At 35.2% G+C, this 22,007-nt stretch overlaps 1 protein-coding gene across 3 annotated transcripts in view; it reads right to left on the bottom strand.

Moving 5' to 3' along the window:
- LOC134542893 (folliculin) overlaps nt 1–22,007 on the bottom strand; it is a 74,719-nt gene that overhangs the window by 10,734 nt on the left and 41,978 nt on the right. For all 3 annotated transcript variants that reach the window (XM_063387480.1, XM_063387488.1, XM_063387496.1), the window contains exons 8-9: nt 17,922–18,141; nt 6,529–6,631 (exon numbers count right to left, since the gene is read on the bottom strand). In XM_063387480.1, the coding sequence (XP_063243550.1) occupies nt 6,529–6,631; nt 17,922–18,141 (323 nt within the window). The remainder of the gene's footprint in view (nt 1–6,528; nt 6,632–17,921; nt 18,142–22,007) is intronic.

The following is a 22,007-nucleotide window of genomic DNA, read 5'->3' as shown; positions in this document are numbered from 1 at the left end:
CATCGTTAAAATTCGTATAAGAAAAGACAAAAACTGTGCAAGTAACGAAGTTTTTCTAACTAAATTCATATGTAAAATTGTGTATTGAGGCCATGTAACAATGAGAAAAAACATTTTTTTTAAAGAAATAAACAAAGATAATTTAATAAACTCTTTTATTTCCAAATAACGCAGAACCATCGTAATGAAAAATTCCTGAGGAACATTGTTTGTTTTGTTTTGTTACGTTTCTCTGTGTGCTTAGCCGGGCAAAAACAAAACATACAACGTAACAAGGAAGACCAGAGGTTAACGTAGGGTGCATGCGAGTTAGTACTGGGGACAGTGGTGTGCAGGAAACATTGCAATTTTAGTATAGTAAATAAATGTATTTAATTAATATGGATATCCTTCTGAACCATTTCCCTCTGGCCGTTACACTGTTGTGTTGTAATCCACATCACATTTTGAAAACTCGACAAATAACTAAATAAGTGCAGCTAAAAAATGTATAAATTCTGTGACTGTTTCGAGATATCCCACATATTATGAGCTCAAAAAATCACAACCAAAAGTGCATCTTAAAATTGAGTACTTTGGTATTTAATTACGTTAATTCATAGCCTATATTTTATGTCTGTAACTAAAAGCATAAAATCAAAGATGAATGTTAATTTCTTTTCTATATTCATTCATTATTACAATATGTTCCATATACTATACACAACCCTAATTTGTGGATAAAACAAGAATGAAACTGAATGCACTCAGAACTAATTTTTTTTTTTACCATCTGATGTTTTTAGTCATTTAAATAATTTAAGTCCAATGACAACTTAGCAAAATACAGTCAGCCAATATGGATTGGTAAATTATGGTGCCTTACAAATCATTGAAAAAATTTCTGAAAATTTTTTTAAGTGCATTAATATGCACCCAAAGTTGTTTCCAAAACCCCATTATGGAGTAATGACAGAATTATGAGTACATTTCTGCTATCACCATTAAAATACCTAAAATTCGAACAAAAATTAAAGTACATAATCTCTTCCCTTACTGGAAGACTTAGTGGCAATAAATGGTGAACATAACATTTTAACACACAGATCTGACTTTTGCCAGATCATCGAACGCCAAGATAGTTTTAATACGAAGGGTTAATAAAGTGAAAGTTGTTTGTTTAATCCTGCCCCTTCTATGGCTCGGCACATTCTGTAATCCGGCGCCAGTCGAGCCACTCACATATAATTTTTACGGCTGGATTCCGGCTGTCGACCTTGGCCACTGCACTGCCTGTGTTTTTAAGTTCGCTCAGAGCATATAGTTATTGTTAGTTTTCATTCCAATACAATTTATCCTGTTTTCTAGTGGGTTAAATTTAATGAGAACCTTTCCACGATTTTTTAAAGAAGAGAACTTATTATGGACACATAATATCACAGATGTTTTTACACAGGAACACTTATCTGTACAGTAGAATCCCGCCGATGCGACCCCCCTCTGATGCGTTCATTCCGTTTATACGACCGTTTTTCGAGAAACCGTAAAAAATTTGAGCAGAGAGTCGAAAATTTGAGTAAAATCGGCTGAAAAACAAGTCTGTTACACTTTGTTGGGCGCTAAGTGTTCACGTTTATCTTGGCGAGCGCTGTACTGTAAGCAGGCAGGCATACAAAAGACTGCTAAAAATAGATACCACCCCTTGACTGTCCACGCTAGCCAATACCGGTAATCTGCGTGCATCACCTGATAGCATCTACGCGCGCGTCTATTGCCGTCCCGGTCCCGTGCCTTTGTCTTGCGACTGGTTAGTGTGATCTTGCCAGCTGCATCTCTGGCCACACAAAGCTGTGTTCACTGTGTTAACGACGTCGCCAGGTGTTTGGTTCTCGGCTATTTTTCTATAACATCGCTGACTTCGCACATGCGCAGATAAACATAAAAAAAATGTGTGGAATTATGCTATACACCTCGGACTCGCATACCCCGAACAATGGGTTCCGATAAATACTCGCGCTACGTGAATTCGCGTCACGCGAGTTCGGCTATGCTAGCAGGCTGGTGGTTATTTTTGTTCAAAACGTGGCGAAGGAACTTGTGTGGATCAGGTAGAAAACATTCGGCTTTAAACGAAAGATATAAGAACAATGCTATCCTGAAATGCTGTGTCATGTTTTTGGAGTAGATAATCACAGCGACAGACCGACAGGATGCGTTCCCGACCTTGCCGTCAGCGATGTTTATTTTGATAGCTCAAGCAATTATCTTTTCCACGGCCCTTCACAGCGTAAAAAAAGGAAAAAAAAAACATGTTGGAATGCAGACGGAAAAGTAACTGTGCAGTAAAATAAATATATTCACGGCCCTGCTAAATTCTTCTATTCAATAAAATTTGAGGTATTAGTGATTTTTCAGCAGAAACTGCTGTGTGACTAATAAACAAATTGAATCATAATAACTTATAAAGTATTTATTAACGGCGAAGGACAGTCGTATAAGCCCATAAAAATATTTATTTTACCGAGAATGGACTGTACAACCTGGCTTTTGTCGCACGCGGTGTGCGAGGGGAGGAGGATGCTGACAGTTTCTCACGCAGAAGGTTGAAATAAGGGAGGGAATGTGTTGAAATGTTTGTTTGAAAAAGGGCTTGGGGGGGGGGGGGGGGTTGTTTTTACATGGTTTGTGGCTCTGGGAGGGATGAGCCTTGAAGAATTAGCAGGGGATGGGAGAGGTAAGCGTCGCGTCACATCACGTAATGACGTCAAGCCGCCGCTACCGCCAGCCTGGCCGGACGAGTTTCTTACGCTCTCTCAGAAGCTACCACAGCGGCTTTTCGTGCGGGCGGGTTAAGATAACATGACAGCTGAGACGGCTTTTCGTGCGATAGTGGACGCACCGAGCTTGCTAGACACTGCCCGAGCGGCATTCACACGATGTATCCGACGATGCGGTGACACCCCGAATTCTCTATTGCGACCATTCCCTTTATAAGTCCGTTTCTCCGGAAACCGTGAGGGGTCACATCAGCGGGATTCTACTGTATTTTATTCTTTCTATAGAGCAGTTAATATAAATTTATTTGAAAACATTGCACTGTATATATACTCTTTTTCTTAATATATTAACTATATTAAGAAAAACTAATATATAATATATAATATAGTAACTATAGTAACATTTGATAATCCTGCATATATACTTATCTGGCACGGCACATGTATTAGACCTTTAATTGTATGTATACAATAAAATGACGTTTTAAATAAATTTTCATTATCGGCCCTATGGCATGCATTATATGTATTCAGCAGTAATGTGCATATGTGATATCCTGATATGTAACCAGGCTTCTGCAAATAACAATTTTTTGACGTGACGTCTAATAAATCGATGAACGCTGGCTGCACGCACAAAAAATTGTCCCACTACGGATGTTTACGCATGCGTGGCATCTCTCTGGTATGTTGCTGAAGGTACAGAGAACTTGGCCGGCATGTGGCGGCGTACTGGTTCGAGGTTATTGTTGTGCACCGCGCCACAGGAGTATATTCGCAAGGAAATGGCGTTCTTACAAGTACGTATTATTTTAGCTGTGTAACTAAATATTTATTGCTGGTATGATACTTTTCACACTTTAGTTTGACATTGGTAATTATTTGTCATGAGTTATTATTTGATCAACAAAATCACACACCGTATTATAGTTATGAGCCCACGAGCGTGCAAATATTTCGAGTCCAACAGAGAATATGATAGTTAAAAAAAATTCAAACAAATATTGTGCGTGGAATATTATTAATTTATAGCATCTGAAACAATTAATCTCAATATGGTCTCGTGGCCGTGTGGTTAGCATGGATGACTTCTAATTCAAAGGTTATCGCTTCAAATCTCGGCAGCTGCAAATTTTTTTTTGTACTTGTAAAAATAAATACGGCGCACGCAACATTTCAAAAGTAATAGATATATTTGAATTAATGAATGCAAATAAAAGTAAATTTATTAATTAAATTGTACATTTCATTTCACTCCTTTGTATCCATACAAAATAGTGATAATTCAATGAAATTGATTCAATTTTATTCATAAAAGTATGCAGAGGTAGATTTTATCATACAAAAGATAGAAAAATTAAAAAAAAATTCTTCCTCAAAGAATATTATATTTTTAATGCCTAAATGGTTTGGTTGCAAAAACCTATTACGGCTCAGTCTCAGGCTGAATATGATATTTCCTTTTCTTCTGGATCAATCATTTTATCAATGTTTTGTTATGACGTTGTCACGTTAAACTATCGTCCGTAAACCGACTTTACAGACAACCAATTTTTTTTTATTGTAATCAAATTTCAAGTAAAATATTACATTATTTCCGAATTTTGAATATTTTTGGAACGGAATTTAACCATGCAGTTAAATTTTTTTTTCACACTTTCTGAATCAAATTTTTTTGACTCCTGGAAATGTGATGGCAAATAAAGTTTACATGTATATTAAAATTTATTTTAAAAAATATTAAAAATTTATAAATATTGATAGTTTTTGTTGAAATTAAATTTTAAAAAATTACATGACTTTGTTAAATCAAGAAAATTTAAGTTTAAAAATGGTTGGTGATACAACTGATTATAAACCTAACAATATAGTACATATTATTAAAATATTTTAAATTATAATCACACATAATTTGTTTGTTTCGTCTTTTCGTTTTGTTGTGTTTTTGTCTCGATTCAACTGTTGTGCTGGCTTGTTTCTGTTTTGGAAAACTATTGTGTTTGTTTTGTCTTTTCATTTTGTTGTGTTTTTGTCTTGTTTCAACTGTTGTGCTGAATTTCTTTTTGGGGTTCAATTCATCATTTGTGGGTTTTTTTTTCGTTCTCTTAATCCATTTTTCTTTGTTTGTTGACCATATTCCTGTTATGGAATATTATGTGGTTTATATATCCTGTTGACAACAGCAATTTTTGCTTAATTTGTGTTTTTTGTCTTTTGGTTTTTTGTAGTTTTCTTCTACAGACATACATGTGCTTAGCAATGGCGTATGTCCAAAAGCTTACATCAAGTCATGCACTCCCATTGCACAAATCTTTCAAAGATAATAATTTGTTACATATAAAAACACTGTATGTACAATGTTGCAAAAAAAAAAATAACAAATTCAAATTTTCAGTTGATTTTCTTAACTTGATACATGTTACATTTATTCAACTGAATTATTGTGAATGAGTGAACAATTAATTAATAAAAAAAAATTGGTTGTCTGTAAAGTCGGTTTACGGATGATAGTTTAACGTGACGTCATAACAAAACATTGATGAAATGATTGATCCAGAAGAAAATGAAATATCATATTCAGCCTGAGACTGAGCCGTAATAGGTTTTTGCAATCAAACCATCTAGGCATTAAAAATATTATATTCTTTGAGGAAGACATTTTTTTTTAATTTTTTCTATCTTTTGTATGATAAAATCTACCTCTGCATATTTTTTATGAATAAAATTGAATCATTTTTATTGAATTATCACTATTTTGTATGGATACAAAGGAGGAGTGAAATGAAATTTACAATTTAATTAATAAATTGTGAAATGAAATTTACAATTTAATTAATAAATTTATTTTTATTTGCATTCATTAATTCAAATATATTTATTACTTTTAAAGTGTCTTGTGCGCCGTATTTATTTTTACAAGTACAAAAAAAAATTTTGCCTCCAGGATTTGATCCATTAACCTATCGATTGGTAGTCAGCGATGCTAACCGCACAGCCACGAAGCCATATTGAAAACAATTGTTTCAGATGTTATAAATTAATAATATTCCACGCACAATATTTGTTTGAATATCTTTTAACTAGCATATTCTCTGTTGGACTCAAAATATTTACACGCTTGTGGGCTTATATCTATAATACGGTGTGTGATTTAGTTGATCAAATAATAACGCATGACAAATAATTACCAATGTCAAACTAAAGCATGAAAAGTATCATACCAGCAATAAATATTTAGTTACACAGCTAAAACAATACTCATACAACACTGTATAAATATACTGATTTACACTAGTAATTAAAATAATACGTACTTGTAAGAACGCCATTTCCTTGCGAATATACTCCCGTGGTGCGGTGCACAAAAATAACCTCGAACCCCGCTATATTGTCGTCTGCCCCAAGCCGTGTGTGGCGACATCCAACCAGCGCGACCCGCCTATTCCTGCAGCATGGCGGGGTGAAACCTGAGCAGTACGCCGTCACGTTCCGGCCGAGTTCTCTGTACCGTCCGCAACATACCAGAGAGATGCCACGCATGCATAAACAGGACACATCAGTAGTGGGACAATTTTTCGTGCGTGCAGCCAGCTTTCATAGATTTATTAGACGTCACGTAAAAAAAAAAAAGCCCTATGTGTACTGGATTGCAATGTGTGCTGAAATGGAGAATGCCAGATTAGAGAAGGCAAACTTTACCATCTCAGACCCACTAGAACACATAATATTCAAATTAACCCATACCACATTGAAGTTTGCTGTGAATACTTACTTCAGCCATTCCTCCTTCAGTGCAAAGAAGTAGTATTCAAGAACACTTTCATGAAGGTTATAGTTTGTTATTGCTTTCTCCATCTTCATTAGAATGGTTGGACCTGAAAATTACACAGATTAGAAGAGAGACTTGCTGCACGATTCCTGTAATGATCTATCTCGGCCACATGGCGACAATTCTACTGTAGTTTCCTGCATATAATAACTAAAAATATGATTTTATGGTTTCATTTTTTGGTCAATTTTGTATTGAAAATTATTATGTGTTATTAGTATACATTTTCATACATTCAATTTATTTCTAAACATAGTATTTGTAAAAGATAATTGGTTGGGTGAATGAATGAAGATGCTGTAACTGACTCTCGTGCTACTAACAAAATAAATGCCCAAGTGGCTGTAAAAGAAACGGAAGTGTGTGAGCAAAAGGAGAGCTAAGTAAATAACAAAAATAACATCAGAGGGAGCAATGAGAGGTCAGACAAACTAATTTAGATTTTCCCCTAAAACAACTGGGGGGAAAGAGGATCGTTATTTGTTTTAAATAAATACCGCAAAAATGTCTATTGGCATACTTTGTTTATTAAGTAAAAGAACCTTCTTTAGTTATGACTAGAGTCCCGGAAAATTCGCAAATGCGAAATAACAGCGATAAATGCTAATAAAGTGGAACCTCATAATTACGAGTACAGGATACTACGAGACCTCCGAAGTTACGACAGTTTTGTAATGCACTGTCAGTTTGACTACGTAAATCATGCTAAATTAAACATTTTCAGGTGGCGAAGGAGTAGACGTTCTCACTCTTAATGTTGTCATCATGAATCGTGAGACAATTTTACAAAAAATGTGGCAGTGTATCTTTCAAGACAAACAATATTTAACCAGGGAACAAGACGAAGTTTAAAAATTGTTGGCTTGTTTCAGAAAATTTGTGTATCAAGTATACTTACTATCTTTGGTTTTAACATTAAAGTTTTTACATAGCTTGGTGAGTCCATTGGTACAAAGCTCGAACATTGTTAAGTGCTAAATTGAGATTTCCTGCTTATAATGTTTTTTTCTTGTGCTCCCTTGAAAAAGATTATAACAGGGTTCTACTGTACTTATTTTCTAAGCGTAATATTCTACTGACCCAACCCTGGTGGGAAGAGCAGATAGTTAAAGGATGCATGAACAAGGAGAAGAATGTAATAATAGTGAAGAAGGAGGAATTGTGGAGAGACGGAGGAAGATGGAGGCATTTTACTTTGATGACCTGGCTGCAGGCTGGAAACAGTTGATGATGACCAGTGTGTTTTATCACATAATTGTTGCACGTGCATAATTGTTGCATCATTATTTTAGGAAATAAAAATTTTGAGAAAAATAATTTCTTGCATAAATATTGCATGATATTTTTTACATTCCAAGCGCGTTATGTAGGTAGTTTTCCCGTATAAAACAATGTATTTTAAGTTGAAATCTAATATTCATTCGGATATTACTGTCTACTTATTTAATTAACATAAATACGAAGTTGTCTGATGTGTAAATTTTCTTTTAAAGATGTTTTCAAACGTTATAATCTTTATCTTTTCGTTTTTGTCGCCACTGTGTATGCTTATAAAAATGCAGTCAGCGCTAGTTGGCATCATTCATGTTTGGTTATGTTGATTCCCGTATAGAGCGTGCGCACGTAGTCGAATATCGATACACATAACTCACAGATTGCACTCAACGCGCGCGCTCTGTCTAGTGCCGAGTTAACTACATTTGATAGCCAGCGCTTTCTCATGGTGTGTACTACAACGATATTTATGCGTTCTGACTCACGTTCGTGTCACAGTTTTGGGTTTTCTATTTAAAGTTGAACAAAATGTATCAAAAACACAGATAAAAAATTACATCACAACAATAACAATTTACTTAGGGGCTACAAGTGGAGAGTGACCGTACCGCACAACCGTCTCGAACAATGCCTCGTGCCCCACTGTTCCCCCCTAGAAAATACCTGCTCCAAGAGAAGCAAGTTTGCAACATCGACCTCGAGTCACAACACATGCTGCACACAAAGTGGGTTTGAAAGATGACAATTTTTAAGCCTCCTTAATCAAGATTGTTAACAAATAAAATGTTTTATAAAATATAATTTTCATCATAATTTTTTGTGATATTTTAATTTCCTTTTTTGTTAACTACATGTTAACAGCGTGACTTTGTCAATGGACGACTAGAGGTACCCGCCCTCTGACGTCACGGAGTCACGTGATACACTTGGAGAGGGGATGAACTGTGGGAAACAAAACAGTTGCTATCTATTGTTATATATGGCGGCAACCTACAACGGCGCATTAAGTGATGGATATGCGTTAAATTTTTTAATAATGGTGCAGTATTGTTCTGTTCCTCATTGTAGGAGCTCAAGTTTAACCCCTGGAATAGCATTCCACGCCTTTCCAAAAAAATCCAGAATGTTTAAAATTATGGAAAATAAAAGTTCGCAGGGACGATCGAAAATGTCCATTCTCAGCGCACATGCGTGTATGCTCAAAACATTTCATCGCTGCAGATTATAGAAAAGTAGAATGCAGCGATAAATTTTTAATAAAGACTGCAGTGCCTAGTGTTTTTACTTTCATGTCTCCAAGGAAATTGAAATCCCCATGCAGAAAGCTTCATTACATATATAATGTAAGTAGGCCGTAAACATGATTGCGCTCGCATGCCCGATAACTATTCAATAACCCTTTAATGAACGATATTACCTATTTAAATATTTTTGTACGGGAGATTAAGGAAAGTTAAGCACTATAAATCACGAATTTGTACGGGTAGCATAAACCTAACGGCCGGTACATACTGTTTATTCGTTAATTTAAACAGTTATGTACTAAGACATAAAAAGTGTTAAGAAGTTTACAAATTATTTACATGTTGATTATTTTTTTCAAACATACTATCCAAAATCAGCACAAAAACACCCAAAATTATTACGATTTACAGATCACACCTACATGGCCTAGGTTTTAACTCAATAATTAAAGGTTATGTAATTTTTTAAATAAGAGTTTTTGTGAACTCATTAAAAAATTCTTTATTATACCATAGCGTTAACATGACTTGAACAAAAAAACTTACTGGAGGCAATAAACCAAATTACAGCCTATTTTCAAGGGCTTAAACAATTATTGATTAGATTATTAATTTTTGCAGATTCCTTTTCTAAGTATTGAATAACACCAGAAATTATCCTTGATTTCTGAATAGGCAAAATATTAATCATTTTTGCACCCGGTTCAAACCATTCAAATTCTTGTTGGAAAAATGTTAAACACATCAGCTGATAGAGGCAAAAAAATAGGTCCTGCTTCCCCTCCCCCCTTCTTCAGCCCAAATCATTTCTTACTCTTCATCTATGTAGCACAGTGGTAGTAATATTCCGTAAGTTAAAATTTAAACTATGCAATAAACATTATTTTTTCTCAATTAAAACATGTTTCCCCTAACTACATCACTAGGCAGTAATATCTTACAGATGGGCCTAATACATATTAGACTATATTATTTCAAACTTAGGAAGGTACCTATTAAAGAAAACACTGTTGTAGTTTTCATAATTTAAGCTTGCTAAAATTTATATTTGCTGTTACTAAAATACACAAGAAGAAATATTTTATTTTTTAAACTCTGTGTTTATTTTACCACATGCTGAATTAATAGTTCATTAATACCTGCTACTAAATGTACCTACTCTCATTTAATTTGTTAACAAGTTTACAAATTAATACAAAATTAGTATTTTTTAAATTTATTAGGACTGACAGACATTTTTAACAAAAATGAATTTTCTACCTAAGAATTTCCTATGCATTGAAAACAATTTATACGTAGTAGGATTTGCAGTCTGTGGCCTATTCCTTACCTTTGGACCTATCTTTATGCATTATTATGTAATTTTACTACTGCTTATAAAACATCTGTGTATACTTATTTGTGATTTTATATTTAACGCTACTTTTTGTACCTGTAATTTTTTTTTTATCTTTTTATCTTTACATGCCTGTCTACTTTTTATTTAACCCATTTTTTTTTACATGTTCTATACCATTATGTGAAAACATCTATATGGTCAAATGGACTTTAATAAAACAAATATTTTAAACTAAATGCTTGCAAATATGAGTAGATATTAGAAAATAATTTGCCTGCTCATATATATTAAATAAACTGCAATAGCCTGTCAAAGAAATGGCTACACCTTTACAATAAAACATCTCACTTGATTTAATATTCACCTTATTTCCCAACTATTCCATATTATGTAATACATTAGACATTTGCACTGAAAAGCAAATGGTTTATTTTAACTTGAAGTTATATTTGTTAAAAATATATACTATTTATTTATTCAATGCAATGTTTTATTTAGTTTAAATATAGCCTATTTTATAAAGAATGCCTTGAAAGGGTTACACAATGTTATATTTTCAGCATAAACATTCGCCTGTTCAATATAAATGTGTTCTACGAAATTTACAGTATGTCTGTATATTGATAATTTCCAGTAAAAAAATTAAATATTTAGAAATGAAATTTCTTACTTTCTGGCATGCTAAGAGTATGTTGTAATATTACAAGTAGTATGCTGTTTTATTGGTTCATTAGGTTAGGTATTATAAAATCTGCATACAACTATGAGAATGTTTGGTTAGGTTAGGTACATCAAAATACTCTAAAATATGTTAACTGATGGGTTAGGTTAGCTACATTAAAAAATAAAATAATAATACTTTATGAAATGTTAGAAATATTTCACAGTAAAAAAACACTATACTGCAAATAAAACACACATTTTATATAAATATATATGTCATACAACACAGGCCCTAAATTATTCTCTAAATAGGCGTGTGCCTACAAAAGCAAAAGGAATGATACAGGATTTGGGAAGAGGGAGGGGGCAAAAATATTATTTATTTTTTGCAGTGATGTGTGTTCCTCAGTAAACATAATACTGATAGGCAGTATTTTTTATAAATAGCAGAAGTTTCTGTTACAAGAGTAAAGAAGACAGAACATATGAAGAGATTCAAGTTAATATCACATTTTAATATGGGGCCGGGAGTTGTCAGGCCAATATTAAACCGATTTTGGGCGTCATACTATATACTTCAGAAACACAAAATATATTTGGATCCACATTAGAATAGGCTATATGCAAACATATTTTCTGGGTTATGCACTGAAGATTAATCTTGTGATAAATACTTTTTAGTTTCAAATCACGAGCTGGCAATCCAGGGTGTCTACAGGCAACAGAAAAATTAATTTGGTGACTTTTTGGTGACCTTTTGGTGACCTTTTCAAGAAAAGTTGATACTTCGAATTACACGTTTCATTTTTAGGTAAAAAGTTTTCAGAAACGTTTCACATTATACCACACAGAAAAAAGGAATATTTTTAATGCAACTTATTGACTATGTAATAACATACACTATTGAAAATAACGAAAAAGCAACAAAATATACTAAAAAATATTACACAGTTTTATGTGCTTACCTTTTAATAGTCCCGGGTGTTAGCAGTTGTTATACAAGACCACAATTTCAACACTGGCCAAAAAACACTGACAGTTAATATTTAAATTTGTAGGCCTATGTGTTTCTGCACTGTGGATATGGATAGAAACATAATTCATAATTTTAAGCCTGCTTTTTCAAAAATGTTATCCTATCCTCCATGCTGGTCATTTCCTCCTTATGCATTTCTAACATCCTGCGTTTTGTAGCTTGCAGTTCCTTCAGTTCTGACTTGGCTTTCCTCTTTGCTTCTACTTCCTCATCTTTCTTCATGTTTTTCATCCTGAGTGCTTCCTGTCTCCTGGCAGATGCATTCCTTACAGAATGGATCATTTTTTTAGTGATTTGGACATTTTTAACTCCACCTTCTGAATGAACAGAATCATACACACATCTCTGTGCTATCAAAGAGGCTTCCGACAAGTTTTCTACCAGACATTCTCTGTTCACTGAAAACCCCCTCTCAACTGCAGCATTGCCATGAAACATAACTAAAATCTTCTTGCAAAACTGAATCAGGGCAGCATTGTCCACCTTCACCATAGAAATTAATTCCAAAACAAGGGCATCCAATTTTTGAGACCTCCAATCATATGTCTCTATAGCATCTTTAACAGCTGCATTGTCACAAACAATCAAGTAATCTCGTTTGATGCAGTCTGCTACATGTGGAGCCATGTGTCCATTTGACACAAAAATGTCTAATGCAGTGGTAATGCGTGAGTTTCTTAATAGACTACTTCTGATGACTTCAGGCGATAAACAGGATGCTCCTTTAACAATTTTACTTTTGAGTGGAGACTTCACAGTAAACTTTGAAAATATATGTTGTAAGTAACACCTGCATTCATTTCTAAACAACAACACTACAACCTCTTTAAGGTCTCTGCATGCTGCTTTGGCACCAAATCCTATATCTATATTGCTCACAGCTTTCAAGACATCTGAATTGTATACATCAACATTTGTCAGCTGAACACCCGATTTGATGTCTTCTACCACATTTTTCTTCAAGATGCGAGTGCCAATGCCTATCAAGAGAGACAACGTATCTTGATAGAGCAGCGGAAATAAAGCATCATTGGACTGGAATTTCGTTAGAAAAGGCTCTAGCTGCAATGAAACTGATAGAAGAAATTCCAACTTTGCAAACAATAGCTTATCTTTCAAGGCTTCTTTCACTCTTACATAACACTGAGAATTCGGGGGATTTTTCTCTACTGCACTGACATATTTCACAAGTGATGGAAACATCTCAATGGCTCTTTGAAGTACTCTTGAATTTTCAACCCATCTAACTTGGCAGAACTTGAGTGGGAAAACTTCAGAAGCAGTCTTCAGAGTGTATTCAGCTCTTCTAACAGGAAAATCCCTGAACAGATAGTACAAAGATCGCAAAAATTCATGTATTTTCCATCCTACTGTAGTGTGTGCTGTTTTATAAGCCCCTTGCACAACATGTAAAGGGCATGTTCCAGTATCAAAAGGCTTTCCATTTCCATCCAGCTCGTTACCAATACTGTCTTGCAAGTCACATAAAAACTTTAAGTTCACGTTAGGCCCATCAACAGATACTTGCAAAATGTGATTTAGGGGCAAACCTAGATTGGCCATAGTAGTTGTGAAAGTTTCCAACAAATCTTTTGCTGTTGCTCGTTGAAGAAATGTTGATGTCAGGTACTTGGTCACAACTGCATTGCAATCTTCATCCCAGAAACGTACAATCAGATCCATTTGACCTTTCTGACTAATTTTATTTAAACTTTCATCGAGGGAAATAACAAAAAAATTTGCATTTTTTACTTCATCTACAAGTTTACTTTGAAAATAAGGTCCAAGACCATAAGTAATAACATAGGACAATTTGTCCTTTTGCATCATGAAATTTTTTGCAATCAAACTATCGGGGAACATGTACGGAAACAGTTCAGAACTTGATCCTGAGCCACGTGAAGACCCATGAGTAACTACTTTATTTAAAGCCCAAACAATTTCTGCCTTTGCTACGTCATCCTTCAAAATGAAATTGCCTAGGCCTATGCCAGAAGTACCTGCACATTCAGTTCTTTTAGTATCACTATTATTTGTTCCGCTAGAACAGTCATTCTGTGTTTCAGTGTTCATTGGTGAAGTGCCTGTTGCCAACACAGATGGAGCATCATTTTTCTTAGAAAATTGCAGTAATGTTTGCTTACCTTTAGAGATTTCCAGGAGTTTCTGAACATGTTTTTTCCCCTTTTCATGAACTTTAACACAGTATACACCACCATGGGAAATACCAAAGTCGCTTCTACAAATAGTGCAATAAGCTTTGTATTGTGACTTTTCTACAGGCCTAAGCCAAGACGTCCAATTTCCTTCTATTGCGCAAGGCATTTTGAACCACTGATCTTGGAAACTGCACTTTCCAGGCATTTCTTTTATATTTCACACATATAAATACATAAACACGTGACGACGTGTCAATCAGAATTTCCAGAACTTAAGTAAATAATTAACTGTAACTTTTTGTTACAACAAACTCTTCCATGTTCCTAAATAGCACATGATACATAAAAGTCAAGAAATATTTTGCACCAATTACAGAAAACACCTTTTGGCCAATCTATATTTAGTACCACGTGCTAAAACGTTGCAGTGGCGATTAATTAGAAAAGCACACATCGATTTACTGGTAAATAACGCACGGAAGGTTTTACTATAAACTCAGTTAACTGGCACACAAACGAAAACGTTTTCTTTCCGGTTTTATATTAACAAGAATTACAACTACATGACGTTATAATTAGTAAAATCCACGCCACTTTACACAAGTCGGCAGCCATTACAAATCTACGTACAAATCCAAACATCCGTGTTTCGAAGACAAAGGAAACAGCAAACAGGAAAGCACTATCGATTAGAAGATATCAACGTCTGCTTCCGCGAGACTATCGATGCGCATATGTCAATTTCTACACCCGCAAACTATCGATTTGTATCGAAACGTTACGTACGACGGGTAAATAAACATTAATCCGTGACTTCCACAACAATTGCGCCACTTTTTCGGTACTTCCGTGACCAGCGCTTCATTTTGGTTACTTTTTGGTGACTTCCGTGACTTCCGTGACCTGTAGACACCCTGCAATCAACACGTAAAAACTGCAACTTTTCTATACAAACCGTAAATAATAATTACGTAACCTGCTTTACACGCACAGTATGCGTTAGTAACTTCAAAACCATTAGGTTTCTCCTCTCCACGAAAATAGAGAAACCGGGCGTTTTCATTTTTTCTTTGACGTGGATAGCAGTATGCTTTCACAAACACATCTTTCCCACATGTCGCAGTCCACACATCTTTGTAGTTTGAAGAAACAAATAAACTATACCCTTCTTTAGAAAGCCTCTTGCTACCTAAATTCCCGACAAACCTAAAACCAGAGCTAATATCAAAGGAATTCAAATTATATAAAGATTTTGTCCACGACAACTCTATCAACGTACAGTAGAACCCCGATTTAATGAAGTGCTATGGTTACCGAAAATGTTTACTCTAAATCGATGTTTCGTTAAATCCGATTTTCCGATTTTCAATGACCCCGCACTCATAATCGCGTCCCTACCGTTTCCATATCGTAGACAGGGTCGACGCTGATATCTTGTGCTGCCGTGCTATCTCAGACTTCGTCATCTTTACAACTTCAACGTCTTTTAATCTCGCTCGTACGGCCCCCGGTTCGTACGTACACCTCGGTCGTACATACAGATTTTCAGAAACCGTGAAAAATGAGGCATAAAATAAAAGTTTAAAAATATGTAAAGTGTAAGAAATACGTTAAAGTGTATTAAAATACAGTCGCAACCTGCAGCGTTTATAACAAATACGAGCTACATACACATTGTGTCACAGTAAAAAATAAAAAAATTGGCTGCAAATTGATGGAAAATTTCCGACAAAAGCGCGCCGTACGCGGAGAAAGGTCATTGTACTCGGTCAGCTGCTATTACGGCGCGGCGTAGCCGCCGGCTGGCTCTCTTTGTTCGCTGAGCTGCGCAGCACTTATAAAAAACGTATTCCAAAAACTAAACACCGCGCACAAAGCTCTTACTGAGAATAATAAAGCTGTAGCAAACCGTATGTATTCGGTACCGAGTAACAGGTGCGCCATCTAGTAACGAGTAACGAAACGTTACACACGGCTGCATCTCGTTACTCGCATTTTTCGTATGTTTTACGCATGCGCGCGCATATTCGATGAATTTGCGTTACAAAGAACAATGTTTGTTTATTAAGTAAAGTATAATTTGGAAATTCGTCGTCAAAGTTTTTTACTGTTTATTAAAGGTATTGTGTGTGTAGACAAAGTTTGAGATTGGAACAGAAACAACGTAAGAAAGTATTGTTTACAAATTAGAAATATGTTTTTATTATCGCGTATTTTCACGTTTTTTTGTTCTTATCTTAAAAGAGATAGTATAAAAAAGCCGCTCTAATGAGATTTAATTGTTTCTTGGTTAACAAAAACTGTTATTTATCAAATATTGTTAATTGTTTATATTCTATTTATTATTATTTACGCGACGTCATACTGTACGCGTACGCAATACGACTCGATTCGATGCTGCAACATAACATAGCATGTTATGCGGTATCAGAAGTAACGAGTAATGTGTGATACGATAGGTAGTAACGAGTACTAATTGTTATAGTAACGAATACATACGGGGACGCTTTTTTACGTTACTTTTACACCTCTAGAGAATAATGATAATGGCGTATTGGTGTGACGTGGTCACAAGTTGAAAAAACCTGGAGGATGGGAAAGAGAATATTTGGAAACGTGTGATTATTGGCTAGCACTGTTACTATGCGGGCGTGTTTGGAAGATAACGTGGTGAGTCAAGCCAGGCATAGAAGAGGGGGAGGGGGATGCGGACAAAGAAACCCTTCATGACGTCATGTGTCGCGGACAGTCTATCTATCCAGGCGCGAGCAATGGCACGCACCTACGCAATTCAGTTACAGCGCCCGCAGTTTTTAAGCAATTTGAACAACTTTTTTAATTTTTTCGTATTTGGACAGATGATGCAAAGGCACATATTAATATATAGTACCTCCATTCTATTACTGACACCACAAAGTGTAATTTTTAATAAGATTCCATTACTATTTACTTTCATTTTTTGGAAATCTATATTATTATTTTAATAAATTGGTGTTTTTTTTAATGGTTCCTGAAAACCTTTACGTTAAATCGCTGTTTTCGTTAAATCCGTGTTCGCAAAATCGGGGTTCTACTGTAGCTTCTTCCATGATTAACTGCTGTTTGTTTACCAACTGTTTCCCACAGTTGACAGTGGCGCTTCCGCTGGCGGTTACTTGAACTACTTAGCTCCGCCCCATTTCAAGTCGTCCATTCCTAAGATATAATTTTAATGTATAATTACTATATTGTAATCTATAAAATTATAATAAAATATATACATATTTCACAGCCATAAAGAATGTCAACTAGGATGTTCATTATAACCCACATACTCAAAAGTTTGATAAACTCCATGTATCAATGAGATTTAAATTGTCCATTTCAGTGTACACATAGACTAAAAGGGTTAAGAAGATAGAAACATGGCAAACAGACTCATTCGTTAGCAGTGCTCGCCCAACATTCAGTTTCGTTCAAAAGTGGCAAAAATAAAACAAAGAAAGAAACACTTTATAGTTCTGGCAGAAAACGTTCAGCCAGAAACACAAGGAACAGAATTTGGATATCCTAACATGTTATGACACCTTTTCGTGCCAGATAATAAACAGTGACTGAAGGGATGAAGTTTGCTCACTTACACTTGGCAGGTAGGTTTCCAGCCCAGCATATATCACAGCAAAAGTTACTGAATCCATCAGTGTCAGCAGCGTGATGGTACGTGATGTTCAGCAGGAACACTTCCGTGTCGTCACCTGGGACAGGGGTCTCTGGCGCCAGCCCCAGCAGGTTGCAGTGTTTCCTAGGCACGTACTTGTTCGAGTACACGATGGTGCGCTGGCAGGTGCGAGGCAACAGCAACTGCAGCAGACAACACAGTCATTGCAGGTCATCCATCTTTCAAACAAGTTCCATGACTTTACACTAAAACCAAGAAAAAATTATCAATAGAACCAAATATTATGGTGTTACAAAAACCTTAATTTCACAATTCAAAATAGTGGATTTTGTCTTTATTGCTGTAAAAAAATTAACACACTCAATAATATACAGTATGTACATACCAAACACAGTTGCGTTCAACTGCTCCAAAAAATTATGTTAAATAGTGCCCAGATTTCATTGCCATATGTTTTGTCTAATTTTGTTGTCCAAGGAAAACATTTTATTATTAAAAATTTTTTATGAATATTTAACACATTTTGTGTTTTCTGAAAGCCTTTAGCTACATCTTTATTGCATGAGTGTTTCATATATTGACAGCTTTTACTTACTTACCTACCGTGATTTATTGCAAATCGGCACACATTTTATACTAAAAATACAGTTTAAAAAGTAGGGGTGCGAAGTTTATGCGAGAAAAAAAAAATTTTGTTAAGTAAAGTTTTTCATAAAACAAAACTCATTCATGGAAAGTACGTTCATTTAAAAAGTAGAGTATACAAAAGCATGCCAAACAATTTAAATTACTAAGTCATGCAACAAAAACTTTTCTTCAACTTTAAATAGAAAAACAAAATCTCTGACCAAAATGCGAGCCTGAACTGATGCATACCTAACTATCGTCGTAGTACACACTTAACAGCAAAGAGTGTGGGCCATCAAATGTAGTTAACTCGGCACTCGACAGAGAGCGCACGTTGCATGCAATTGGCGAGATATCAATATTGATATTCAACTATGTGTGCGCGCTCTATCACGGTTCTTACAGATATTGCAGATAAAAATTCAAGGACTTTCAAGGACTTTTCAAGGACAATAAAGCCGAATTTTAAGGACCATCATTGGCTGTGATAAATTATCAAATATCCTTAATGTGTACCTTTTGTAATACTCGAAAAATGTGGTCCTCACAACTCACAAGACTGAATGGTTTTCACGTACATTTTTAACCTATTTCTTTTTTTATCACATTTTTAAGAGACACGTCAGGAAAAAATTAATATCAGAAAATCTAAATACAATTGTAAAATTGATTGTAGAATGAAATATTATTGCTAAAATTCTATTATGCCAAAATCAATTTCATCACTTACCAGTATATCATAAACCTTCTCTGCTGGTCACTGTCCCTCAATTTTCAGAATTATAAATTATTAACCTGTGCTTCAGTAAAATCATTTTAATCATGTTTCACAGTTTGTGTTTCTGTCTTGTCACGAGTAGTATGCTGTACTGCAGACACTGACACCCATTAACAAATCTAAACAAATATTTACACAAATGTGGCTAATAAAATAATTGTGAATTTAAAAAATGAAGACCCATTTTTGTATATTCAAGATCAAAAGAAGAAAAGTCCTGAACCGACAACAGACAATACAATTTAAGTTAAATTTGTTTATAATCATTCAACTTGCTACACAAAAGCTCATCAAGTTTTGCAAGTTCTGCCACTTTTTCTTTTGCTGTCCTCCTGTAACTGTTAGACCTTGAAACAAACGTTAACTTTCCTGTTTTTTTTTGCTTGCTCTGAGAGTTTATCAGCTGATGCACTCAGTGTGTCTATATCCGCTTGAAGTCTAAGCTTTTTTTCCTTCAGTTCATCTAACTCATCAGTAACACATTTCCTTTTAAAGGATTTCTGCTCTGTTTCTCTTGCTCTTTTTTTTCTTCCAAATAACCTTGCCACTTTTGCCGTGCTGCAGATGCTGAGATGATCATGTCTTTTGTAATTTGAAAATTAGTAACACCACCAGCAGATGTAATGTGCTCACCAATTATTCGCTGTGCAATAAGTCTACGCTTTCATGTTCTCCACTTAAATTTTCCTGTTCAAAGAAAACCCTCTCTCAACTGCTGCTTGACCATGGGAAAGAATAGGTAGCATGTCCATTACTGACCACAGCTTTTCATAGTCAGATTTTGACATTGCACAGGCATATAACAGCGAATCCAAATGATCTACCACTGGTCTGAACTACTCAAATTCTGAGGAGAAACCAAATTCAGCAATGAATTCTTTGTATGATGAAATTAAGTCATCACAATCAGTTTCTTGAACTCGTTTAGCCTCCACTAATGTCTCCAATGTCAAAGTAAACTTTGTTGCACAATCTGTTGAAATATTCATTTTCCTTGGGTCGAAACATTTGAGGCTTCTCACAACTGAATACTGTAAAGGACATTTCTTCAAAATTTTCTTTACAGTTTCAACTAGAAAATCACTGCATTGCATACGCAACTGCAAAACATCATATTCCTTAACAACATTCCTCTGAATCAAATCTTTGATCCTGTTCTCAGCAGCATATCCTAACTGAACATTTGCCACAGGCAAATGATTCTCTTTCATACTTACATCAATTTTCATAAGTTTGAAGCTCGTAGCAGCACTCTTCAGCTCACTATCCTTAATGAACCTTTCCATCAAGCTTCAGATCAATTTCTCCATGTCCTTAGCCAAGAAGGGCAGCATGGGTTTATCAGGTTGGTACACTTTCAAAAAAACTTCAACTTGTTTTGCAATTGACTGGAATGCTAAAAGTTTCACTGGACACAATGTATAATTTGCTGCTTCTTTAATAACTGAGAAAGATTTTGTGTTCGGGTTTGGAATCTTTTTTCCTGCAACTGCCTGTACATACATTACAATCTGAGGCCAAATCTCAAGAGCATGAGTAACCACAATCACATTTTCAACCCATCTTACTGTACAAAACTTCAAGAGAAATACATTTGATTCTGTCACTTTGACATAATCTGCCCTTCTAGCCAGTGAGTCCTTGAAAAGATAATACAAGCTAGATAAAACCTTATCTAGATCCCATGTGGATGATGTAGAACCATGCTTGAATGCCCCATGAATTATGTGTAACCTGCAGCTGCCTGTATGAATCACTGAAACATTGGAATCTCTCTTAAGCTGATCACACACAAGGTCATAAAATTTCCAATTTACGTTTGGGCCATCCATGGACAGCTGTAACAAAGAACTGATTGGGATACCAACATCTGAATACATCTTTTCATAGGAGGTGAACATATCTTGAGCAGTAGTTTTTTCTAAAAATTCGAAATGTATGTAAAACGATCTGATCTTATCACCTTCCCAGTAACAAACATGGATAATGCATTTGTTTCTTCTGCAGTTTCCTGTTCATACTTTCATAAAAAAAAAAAAAACATAAGTTTCTTGTTTCCGAAGGGTTTACATAAGTAGAGATTGAAAATATGGAGTAATGCCAAAACACCAAAGATAAGCACACTTAGTTTCTCCAAGTGAAAAGCTCTGGGCTCTCACGGTTCCCAGGAATAGGGTCGTAATAGATATTTTCCGAATTTTTCAGTTGATTTCAAACCCCCGTCCCCCTTTCCCAAACCTATACTCGCTAAGAAACCAGCTGTACAATGGCAGGATGCTGTCACTCACAATGCTAGATGGCTTTGCTTTAAACCCACTTCAACCTTCATGACAAGTCCGTCGCCCTACAGGCCACCTCTAAAGAAAATATGTGTTAAGTTTACATGTACGTTTTCTGCTTTCCGTAGTTTTAGGGGTGGTCGGGTACCCGAAATTTCGGGTCACGTTTCTGGTACTACAAATACCCGACGTACCGGTCGGGTATCGTTTTTGCCCGAAAAATCGGGCAAAATTTGTGTTTAAGATCAATTGTTCAGAAATTGGTAACGAAATTGTTAAAAACTGCAAAATAAATAGCTTCATGCGTTTACTTAAATATATTTTGAACTTTATATAAGTTTTAAATAACCGTGAATTATTAAAA

The sequence above is a fragment of the Bacillus rossius genome, chromosome 1 (assembly GCF_032445375.1).
Source record: "Bacillus rossius redtenbacheri isolate Brsri chromosome 1, Brsri_v3, whole genome shotgun sequence".
Classification (NCBI taxonomy): Eukaryota; Metazoa; Arthropoda; class Insecta; order Phasmatodea; family Bacillidae; genus Bacillus; species Bacillus rossius.
Note: the sequence above shows the minus strand (reverse complement) of the source record. Positions and strands in the feature narration are given on the sequence as shown.